Genomic DNA, 9923 nt, shown 5'->3' with positions numbered 1-9923 from the left:
GAAATCGGAAACTGGACTTTATGCTGGGATTTGCACAGGAAAAGCAAGGCATCATGCTTCAGCCTGGTGGAGTGCAAAGATGTGGGTATGTCTGAGGTAAGCAAACAGCCATTTCCAGGCTCTGTGGGAAGCTGATGGCTATTCTGCATACCGTGCTTTCAGGAACCAAAAAACCACAACCAAGAGCAGCAGGCGCTGGTCTGAAATCCCCTCTCCCTGCTCGGCACAGCTGTGTTCCTGAGTGACTGCCCAGCTCAGCTGCTGCCAGAGCTTTGCTGATGCACAGTCACACTGACCTGCAGCAATGTCGGGGGGGCTCATGCTTGCGCAAGGCCACGCAGCTGCATCCTCCTCCCTGCCTTCTGCCAGCAGAGCCATTCCCTGAATTGTTCCCTGAGTCGGGAGGGACAGGAGCGAGTGGGCTGCAGGTGTGGGTGGCAGTGTGTGTGTTAGCATCATGCTGTCACGAGAAACCTCCACCTCTGGGTAGATGGGAAGGAGTGACATTTCTATGGGTGGATTGCTGTACTGAGGCATTGCATAGGCAAAGGAGGCTCTGCTTTGTCATGTTTTGGTTGCCATGTGGTTCCATGTCTTTAATATTGTTGAGCAAGAGGGGATACAGTGTGTGGGTAGGATTTTACAACAACTTCTGCTGCCATTTATGTACAAATTGGTCCTGCCCGCTGGGCAACAGATGGTGCTGCCCCCTCTTTGGGAAAAGACCAGTCCTTAAGACTCCGATGCCAAGAGTCTGGGAAGAAAAGGTGGGAACAAACTGCACTCGTGTTTTGTCCTTGGCCTAGTCATGGAGATCAGATTTGTTCCCACGAGGGAAGTCTTTTGTCATCGTCTTTCTAATTTCGTCACTTCTCTTCTTGTCAATGATCTCCATCTCATGCATTTTCTGCAAAGTACAAAGGGAAAGGGCTGAGCAGGGAGAAAGCCATCAGCTTTTTTTTTTCTTCTTTTGCCAATTTCAAGAACAAAAGTTCAATTTCCCTGATTGAGTTACACGCAGAGATGAAAAGAAAGGCTAAAAACCTCTACCCACCATTCCCCAAATTCATGCCTGAACTGTGCCATGAAGGGAAACAGCTCTCTGTCCCCTTCCCTGCTCAGATACCAGAGGTCTCTGCTTTATGGTCTCTGACACAAGGCATTCCCTCCACTTACTGTACAGACAAGACCCTTGCGTACCTGTGAGATTTCAGCAAGGACAATCCCTTTATACTCCTTGTCCTGTCCTAGAGCTTCCATCTGCGCCAGGAATTCCCTCCTGTCCTGAATTTCATTCACCACTAATGGATAAGAGAAAGGAATGTGGAAATAGGATACAGCCAAAAGGCACGAAAACATGTTTCTGTCTAGTTCTGAACCCCCAATTTCCTAGCTCGACTTGAACAGCAGTCCCACCAGAGGCAGGGTGATGTTCTTAACACTCATTTTGCACGTCTTCACAGTACCCCAGTAGTCCCTTCCACAATGGGAAATGTCCCCTCTGCCCAACTTCTTCCTCCTCCCCAACTTCCAGGAATGGTAGGTTTCTGGTTTTCTTTGTACAGACAATTCTCTGTTGCTTGTGGGTAATTTAGCCAGTCTGTGGATGGAGAGAGAACCTGCTGTTGAGGTTCATTAGTTGACACACATCACCCAGTTATGTCAACCACCTCTGCTCCCAGGACCAGGCAGGGAACATTAGCTGCTGCTTTGCAGCACAGACCTGCAGCCAGCTGGTCCAAATCCTGTCAAAGATGTGCGAAGGACAACACTCAGCTTGTGACAAGTTTTGGAGGGTACCAAGCATGTGTGACACCAGCTGCACTGGCTCCCTGCAGCAGGGACCAAAGCACCCCTTCTGTACACGTTATTCTGGTGTTGCTCATCTTTGTGCTGTCCTGGCTAGCGGAGGGCTGGCTGGGGCGTACACATATATTGAAGATTCAAGCACAGAGAGGTATTAGGCAGGGTTCTGCTATCCCAGCATACTCTGCAGGCCAAAGTTTTCCACTGCTTAAAATTTTGCTCAGCATTTAAGCTTTGCTAGTGTAACTGCTATGATCCTGGAGTGAAACAGCCCAAACCATAGTCAGGCTGGAAAGTGACATAATCTATGTTGAGTTATGCTTGCTGGGGAAAGACACACAGTATCTGGGCTTGCTGCCCAGGTCACTCTGCACATCCTTAAGGTATTCCCCTGCTGGCAGAGTTCATTTTGTGCAGGCAGTCCAGGGAGCTTTAATCTGCCAGCAGTATAAGCTCTGCAAGGATGGCTGGATCACAGCAGCACAGCAGCAAGGCCTTTCTCTTGGAAATTGGGCTTTGTGCCTCCTTCTGCAATGGGCTCCAGGTTACTGGCAACACAGCCTGCCACCCCAGCCCTCGGAGGGAGCTGGCTTCCGAGGTTTCCTGCCTGCCTCCCTCCAGGGGATGTAAAGACGTACATTCTTCAAACCGGTCGGGCTCAGGTATCTCCTCTTCCTTTGTCCGAACCAGCACCCGTTCCACCTCATCCTCCACCTCCTCCTTCCCTGTCGCTAAGATGTTTTGAAGTCTTTGCTTCTCCTTTTCCAAATCTCCTGTGAATGCCAAGGGAAAGGAATTTATTATCAGCCTGTCTCCTCAGGGAGGAGCCTGGCCACACCACTCCCCTGCTAACGGTGACAGAGGTGTTACATTAACATCAGTCCATTCCAGGACTGAACTGTGCAAGCACCACACAGGTGGACAGAGCCAATCAGACCAACATCAGAGGTTTGATTCACATTTATGTGCTAGAAAGTCACACAGTACTTCCTTCTTACTCAAGGACCGTGCAGGTCCCTATTGCCTGTCCCCACCCCAAGCTGGGGGGCAGAAGTCAGCAAGCACTTAAAGTAGATGTTCCGTCAGAGATCCATTTCTAAAGTGTCTCTAAAGACCAAAAGCATGAGGACATGGAGCAATTCAGATACACCCTGCCACTACTGAGACTGCAGGCAGGGGATGGACAGAAGGGGAAGAGAGGGTCCAGGGGTCCCTGTGTATTTATCAGCAATATTTGCCAACTTACGTGTGGGCTGTGGCTTGAACTTCTCTCGAGTGTAGGCATCTCCTGCCTGGCACACCTTGGCAGGTCGGAGATGTGGTCTAGCTGGAAGCCTGCTTGGCCGACAGGCTGGTGGGGAGGAAGCAGGCACTGGCTGTTTGCTGGATGTGGAGGGCCACTGGAGGGGCAAGGCATTTCCTCCTGGGGAACAAACCAAAAATAACAGTAAGCGACACAGAAGGGACCACAAGGATCCTGGCCTAGTGCTAGCAGAAGACCTGCCTGTTGACCTACTGTAGCATCACAAGCAAAGACTCCAGATGCCACAGATGCCTCACCCTGGTTGTTCGTAGGAGACAGACTGTGGTTCAAGTCACCATGTTGTGCCTTGTTTCCTGGATGACCCTTAGGGACACCTCACCCCTCACATCCCAGCACGTCAGCAGTTGCCGTGCTGCTGTTTTAAAGCACTTGCTCATCCAAGCAGGCTGCGGACGAACGCCCCCGTCTCAAGGTGAGCGGCAAAAGCTCTTCACCAACAGCACAGCAGCGGTCGGGAGAGCCCGGGCGTCTCACTCACGTTTCACACAGTCCATCAGGTATCGCCTCTGGGAATGTGTCAGCTTCAGCTCCTCCATCATCGCTGAAAAACACGACGTGTGGGTGAAGAGGCAGCGGGGCCGGGCTGGGGAACCCGCCCCGGGGCCACCCCCCGTCACGACCCGAACCCAATGGGGAACATGCAGGTTTAGGAGACTCTAGCCGGGGTGGCGACACCAGCGACGGGCCCGCCCCTTTCCCGGACCGCGGTGGGACGCTCTCCTTCGGGCGAGGCACGGCGGGCCGGAGCACGGGGGCACGGGGGGGCCCCGCTCCGCCGTTACCTCTCAGCAGCTCCCGGGTGCCCGTGCTGTACTGGGCCGACCTGCCCGGCCTCGAGCCCCCGCCGCGGCCCGGAGTCCCCGGCGCCTCCATCGCGACGGGCAGCGAGCGGCGCGACCGGGCTGGCGGACAGGACACGGGGGCGGTCGCCATGGCAACGGCACCGGATGGGTTCCGGCAGCGTCACGGCAGCGCCCGGAATTGGCTCCTGGAAGTGCCTCCCAGTTCCGCCGGGCGGACAACATGTCTGACAACGAGGACAAGTGAGAGCGGGGCGGCCGGGGGCACGGAGGGGGGGCGGCAGTGGCGTGTCGCGCCTCAAGGCCGGTCGGGGGGAGGCGGCGGCCCCGCGTGTGACGTTCGTGTCTCCCCCGCAGCTTTGATGGGGACGACTTCGACGATGTGGAGGAGGATGAGGGCCTGGAGGACCTGGAGAACGCGGAGGAGGTGAGTGCCCCGCGGCTCTGCCGGTCCCGCTGGGCCGGAGCTGGGGAGGCCTCGGGGGCCCTCCCGGTACCTCAGGGCCTCGGCGGCGGGCGCAGCTGAGCTGCGGTGCCGATCTGCTTTCTACCAGGAAGGACAGGAGAACGTGGAAATTCTGCCCTCGGGAGAGCGACAGCAGGCGAACCAGAAGCGGATTACAACACCCTACATGACCAAGTACGAGCGAGCCAGAGTCCTGGGCACCCGTGCCCTCCAGATAGCGTGAGTACTGCCCGCTGTGTCCCCACCGCCGCCACAGCTGCGCGTCCCTTTGCACTGAAACGTGCTTTCCTCTTCCCTTAAAAACTCCTGGATCCTTTGCATGGCTGCTGAGCTTGCATGTCATCCTCTTGGTCAACACCGATGCCCAGAACCGTGGAGCTCTTAGTTGCACCTGAAGTCTCCGTGTCTCTCCTTGGCTGAGACTGTGCTACTTGTGCCTAGAGAAGGGGACCATTTATTAGCCCCGGTGAATTTTCCTAGGTCACAGGCAAAAATTAATGCAGAATGGGACATGTCAATTCTGGATTCTGTCTTTCCGAAGAGAGCCAGTGTGGACTGGAAAACTCATAACTGTTACGTAAAAGCCTGAAGAGCAGGATGCTCCGAAATGTGTTCAGTTGATCCCACAGGGCTGTAGGAATTGGGACAGGAGAAACCCAACCTGAAATTCACTTTAAGTACAGTTCTGTTGTGGCGAGCTGTAAGTTTTTTAAAGTATGTGCAATAATAAGGTTTCACTCATAAGAAGTAATAACATATAGAATCTATTTTAAGTGCTGTCAAGGCTTGCTGCTCTCAACTGAATCAGTTTTCTTATTTAAATTTGTTATAATAATAAATATCAAAAAGTTTTGTGCTTTTGGAAAAACTGCATTTTGAATTAGATTGTTAGGCCGTTACAAGTTTTTGAGTTTCATCTTGGTTGTATCCACCCTTGAAGTGAAGCCTCTGTTCTGTATTGTTTAGAAGCTTGCAGGTAGTGATCAGATCTTTCCTTACAACTTTTCCAAGCTGTTCTCTGTACAGCCTCTGCTCTGTGAACCTGTTTTGTGCACTTCTTTCAATTGGCAGAAGGCCAGAAAGATGGGGGGAGATGAGATGGGCCCATGCCAGACCTTTAATCCACAACACTCTACCACCTGGTTCTGCTTCACCTGCATCTTCTGCCTTTGGTGCTGAACCCAGGCGAGCAGCCCCCGTGGCCTCACCCACATATAAAGTGAGGTTTCTCTGCTGCCACTGCCCAGTAGATGGGTGTCATCATAATCCATTGCAAAATGCATAATTTTTTGCTTCCTAGAGATAAAGTATGTTGTAAATCCAGCCCCTCTCTTCCCCTGATAAAAGCCTGGAAGCTGTGGGCAAGTCAGAACATAAGAGATGTGCTGGAGTTGCAGGAGGCATGCTCAATATACAGCAGTTCCACCCTTTCCATTGGATTAATTGTAGAACTGCTCTTTTCCTCATGTTTAAGCACAGTAGAGGGAGATGAGAGGAGTGTGGGTTTGACCAGTCCTTGAGCATGAGCTGGTCAGCAGAGGCTGAGGGATGGGACAAGAAGAACGTTCAAGTACAAGTTCTTTCTGTAGCCAGCTGGGAGAATTTTCTTCTTGAAGTGCGTAACAGAGCAAATTAGTTTTGCCGGTCGCACCCTTCTCCTTTATTGGCCATTGTACAGGTGACAGAGGCAGACAGATGTTGAGCTGTCCCTTTTTTTTCTTCTGTGTGTTTGCTTAAGTGGTTGTTGATGTTCTTCTCAGGATGTGTGCCCCTGTGATGGTTGAGCTGGAAGGAGAGACAGACCCCTTGCTGATTGCCATGAAAGAACTCAAGTAAGTCACAGATTTGGTGGTGAGTGTATTGATTCCCATAAAGCCAGCAATCCTCTCCTCATCCCAGCGTTTAGCAGTTTATTCCAAGACGAATTTGTCTTCCTTCAGTAACAGTGAGCTCTATAGTTGCCTTCCCCTTTTTTCACCTTGGAGCTTCTCCACAGCTGCTCTCTTCCATCCTAGTTGCTTGTGCAAATACTGGTGATTAGGAGTGCTCTGGACCTCTTCTACTTCATAGTCCCAGTGTTTTTTATTTCTGTGATGCAAACTCAAGGTCCTCATCTTTCTGGACTCAGTTTAATTCCCCAAATGGAATTGTTTCAAAGCAGCCATCTGAACAGACTTGTGTTCAAATGAAGTCCTGGCAAAAATTAAAATAAGGGTCAGTCTGGTGAGAATGTGTGTTTCCTGCACCCTTGCGTGCTTGGCTTATTGTGCTTGGCCCCTGCTTACAGAAAGGTAAATAAATCCTTTCTGACTGTAGCAGAGGCAGCTTTTGGATGACCATTTGCAGGCCCACCTTTCCACAGCAGAGCTCCCTGCTGTCCCACAGTTTGCCTCTCCCCCTATATCAGTGTTAGATGCTTGATGTTGTCTCATAGTGGATTCAGATCACAGGGCTCAATTCCTGCACTAGCAACAGAGGTCTGACCTGTGGGTCTTCGGTGTTCGTAGCCTAAGGGCGCTCAGTGCTTTGCACCTACAAAAGACAAAAGGTTGTTGGGACTTCACTATCTCATATCAAATCACTGGTGCTACACAGCCCTCAGTTAAGTATGATGAGCTTATTGAAGCCACCAAGCACCTGAGTTCCCATTGCCTGCTAAAGTGATACATTGAAGGCTCTGATATTTCTGTTCATCTCTCTCTCTACCCTGCAGAGCACGCAAGATCCCCATAATCATCCGTCGTTACCTGCCAGATGGGAGCTATGAAGACTGGGGTGTGGATGAGTTAATTATCACAGACTGATCAGACTCCAGCCACCAGTTTGTTTTTTTTTCTTTTTCAGGAATGTTTCTAATTTTGTTTAGTATTTATGTAAATAAATTTTAAATCTCCCCATTTTAAGTTAAATGTGTTTGGGTTTTTTTCCCCTCCCACTTCCTCTTTCATCTCAGTCCTACATGCTCCAGAGATGACTTTCTGTGTAACAGCTTGGCTATTACTCTCTGTGTCATGGGCTGTATTAGTAAAATTAGGGACCCAAGTGCAATGCTTTTTTTGCAGCTTTTTTTCCCCCTTATCTTTTAGCTAGGTTAAAGTCTGCAGTAACTACTTCCTCCTCCTCCAGCACTGCTCCTCCCTGGCTATAGGACTGATATACAATTAAACTCCTGCTGTACAGAAATGATCTTGCAGGTACACTGACTTCAGAAAGACTCCAGCCTTCCACCGCTTTTCCTTCTTAAAATGAGAGTGCTGAGACACCTTCATTGCTTCTCCCTAGACAGTTGGGCCTTTGTGCCCTGAGCAGGTTGCTGTGGAAACTCCTAATTTCCTCTTTGGCCGGTGCTGACTGTGGGGCTTCTCAGGAGTATCGTAGAGCACTCTCATCAAATCCCCTATTGTTTCTCTGCTCCCACTCCTTATCAGAAGTGGGGATCCCCTTTCAGTGGCACTGCCCCGGCCGGAAGCGCAGTCGCCACTTGCAGCCCCACCAGCTTCGCAGTTGTAGGTGGTTGTTTCGCTCGCTCCTTGTGCAACCGTTCTCTGACACGCGGTGGAACTGATGGTCTGGAGGGGTGGGTGCTCTCCAACCATCTCACTTGTACATCCCCTGGTGGTTCTTACAGTGGCACAACAGTAGTCAAATCCTGAAGTTCCTTTAATCTGTAGTGTGATGAAAGATCATTCATTTGGCCCCTTTAGGTACCTGCACTCTTACCTCTGATGTGCAGGGAGGTAACATGCTCGAGTCAAGATTTGGGTGGATGCCTTACAATCTGCAAGGGCTTCCAGCCAACAGCTACCTACTTTTCATTTTTTGTTCTGTGTACATCAAAATTCTTGTTCTACGTGAGGAAGATCTGAGCTCTTGGGCAGAACACAGGAAGTCTTTCTTAATTATCTTACTAAAAAGTGCTCTCAGAATTTTCAGGTTTTATTTTTAAGAGAAGAAGGGGGAAGGTGCACCTCACCTATGGTTTCTGCCTTATATTAATTTTTTTTTTTTCTACACTGGCCTAGAAAGAGTATTTCCAACTAATTTGTGTTAAAGCTTGTGCTTGTAGATATAAAGTGTTCATTCTTCATGCTGCATATCTGGTCAGTGCCTGCACATGAGCATCCATGTCCCAAAGGGAGTTTATACCCACCCGCCTGGGAACTCTGCTCATATAACCAACCATGAATGTCATTCTCTTACTGCTCCCTGTAAAAGCACCAGTCTGAGCATCTTCTGTTGATGTGCAAAGGAGGGGCTGGTTTTCAAGGCAATAATGCAAGAATTGAATGGGTCCTGGGCAAAATTGACAGGTCAAAGGGGATGTGGAGGTGCTTGCAGGTGTGAGAAGGGGATTGACTGTGAGGAACACAAATGCTTCCTAGTCCAGGCCATCCTTACCAAGAAAAGGTTAATTTGCAGCGCTGTTGCCTTCAGCCCTCTCCCCCCACCCTCCATGGAATCCTTTAATCACGTTGGTGCGGTGAAATTTCAGCCCTGAAATGGTGCCTTTGTGCAATCATTTTGGCGTCTGCCATGGAGCGCGGGGTCGTTTTCTTGTCCTTTTTTTTGATTTTTTTTTTTAAATGGCTTCTTTGTTCCCTACCCGCCTCCCCTCCCCAGCCTTGCATCTGTATCAGATACGATTAAAGGGATAGGGAAGGATGCCGGGCCAGCTCCTGCTAGGCTGCAAGACGAGTGATTAACCCCTCTGTTACCAGTGGCATTCTCAGTCCTGTCTTAGTTGTGAGGATCCTCCTACATGAGAGGAAGCATTTCTTTCCACTGGAGAATGGTCAAGGCAGAGCCTACTTACTTTCTTAATTTGCTTTATGAGGAGCTGGATAAGGGTACTTAGGTGTAGTTACGAACTTTCTTTTCAACTTTTCTGTTCATCCATGCCATGTCACTTCTCTCTCACATCCCTGTGATCAGCTCTCATACCCCTAACTCCACCATGGCTTCCCTTCTCCCCCACACACACTCCTGACCTGATCAGCAGTGCAGTAGTTCCTTCCTGGGCTCTTCCTAAAGCCTGTAATTTGGGGTAGAGATTTCTCCTCTCCATAAATGGTCAGTTCTATTTTGCATAGAACTCTTTAGCTGGCATCCCTGTTATTAGATCCATTAAGCCATTCTGCTATGGATGCTCTTGACCCTGTACAGAACTTCATCCAAATAGTGCTGTGCTTTTTAAAAAGTTTTGAATGTGTTCTACAGTTCCCAGATGTTCTGCTCACTCTACTCGCCCATAGCGTTTAGTGAACACAAACTCACTGTATTTGCTCACATGCATCAGCATTGAAACCCTTTGGAAGCAACCTGTAATTGTTATGGAGTCTCTGTTAATTGGGCTCCTACCTTCCTGCTGTTAGCCTCAAGAGATGTTCTGAAGCACAGTGATACCTGCTACACATTTTCTTTCCGGAAACTTCAGATACCCTCTCAGATCTGACTATACCCAGAATGTCTTCAACAAGTAAGAAGGTGTATACATCTAATCTGGAATATACTCTCTGTGTGTGAGTGT

At 49.8% G+C, this 9923-nt stretch overlaps 2 protein-coding genes across 3 annotated transcripts; one reads left to right on the top strand and one right to left on the bottom strand.

Annotated features, from left to right (window-relative positions):
• Positions 1 to 566: 566 nt before the first annotated feature.
• On the bottom strand, positions 567 to 4086 carry C5H22orf23 (chromosome 5 C22orf23 homolog). Its single transcript, XM_032687887.1, has 6 exons — positions 3913 to 4086; positions 3609 to 3671; positions 3053 to 3229; positions 2445 to 2579; positions 1201 to 1301; positions 567 to 907 (listed from the first exon to the last, which is right to left on the bottom strand). Exons 1-6 carry the CDS (start codon positions 4061 to 4063, stop codon positions 803 to 805), a joined length of 732 nt encoding a protein of 243 aa, XP_032543778.1. The 5' UTR covers positions 4064 to 4086; the 3' UTR covers positions 567 to 802.
• POLR2F (RNA polymerase II subunit F) lies at positions 4041 to 7299 on the top strand. 2 transcript variants are annotated; one of them, XM_032687889.1, is made up of 6 exons: positions 4041 to 4173; positions 4288 to 4357; positions 4485 to 4615; positions 6157 to 6228; positions 6519 to 6610; positions 7110 to 7218. In XM_032687889.1, the coding sequence occupies exons 1-5, from the start codon at positions 4154 to 4156 to the stop codon at positions 6583 to 6585; spliced, it is 360 nt and encodes a 119-aa protein (XP_032543780.1). In that variant the 5' UTR covers positions 4041 to 4153; the 3' UTR covers positions 6586 to 6610; positions 7110 to 7218. The 2 variants fall into 2 exon arrangements, with proteins under 2 accessions (XP_032543780.1, XP_032543779.1); XM_032687888.1 differs by lacking the exon at positions 6519 to 6610 and having other exon boundaries at positions 4043 to 4173; positions 7110 to 7299.
• The last annotated feature ends 2624 nt before the right edge of the window (positions 7300 to 9923 follow it).

The sequence above is a fragment of the Chiroxiphia lanceolata genome, chromosome 5, assembly GCF_009829145.1.
Source record: "Chiroxiphia lanceolata isolate bChiLan1 chromosome 5, bChiLan1.pri, whole genome shotgun sequence".
NCBI classification, from domain to species: domain Eukaryota; kingdom Metazoa; phylum Chordata; class Aves; order Passeriformes; family Pipridae; genus Chiroxiphia; species Chiroxiphia lanceolata.
This window is presented reverse-complemented; position numbering and strand designations above follow the sequence as displayed.

Excerpts from the sequence above, each read along its gene's own strand:
- C5H22orf23 (XM_032687887.1), bottom strand. The coding sequence starts at position 4,063 with ATGGCGACCGCCCCCGTGTCCTGTCCGCCAGCCCGGTCGCGCCGCTCG. Across the intron at positions 3,672-3,912 it reads CACCCGGGAGCTGCTGAGAG|CGATGATGGAGGAGCTGAAG; the intron begins GTAACGGCGGAG and ends CGTGTTTTTCAG. Across the intron at positions 2,580-3,052 it reads GTTCAAGCCACAGCCCACAC|GAGATTTGGAAAAGGAGAAG; the intron begins GTAAGTTGGCAA and ends TGGCATTCACAG.
- POLR2F (XM_032687888.1), top strand. The coding sequence starts at position 4,154 with ATGTCTGACAACGAGGACAA. Across the intron at positions 4,174-4,287 it reads ATGTCTGACAACGAGGACAA|CTTTGATGGGGACGACTTCG; the intron begins GTGAGAGCGGGG and ends TCTCCCCCGCAG. Across the intron at positions 4,616-6,156 it reads ACCCGTGCCCTCCAGATAGC|GATGTGTGCCCCTGTGATGG; the intron begins GTGAGTACTGCC and ends TGTTCTTCTCAG.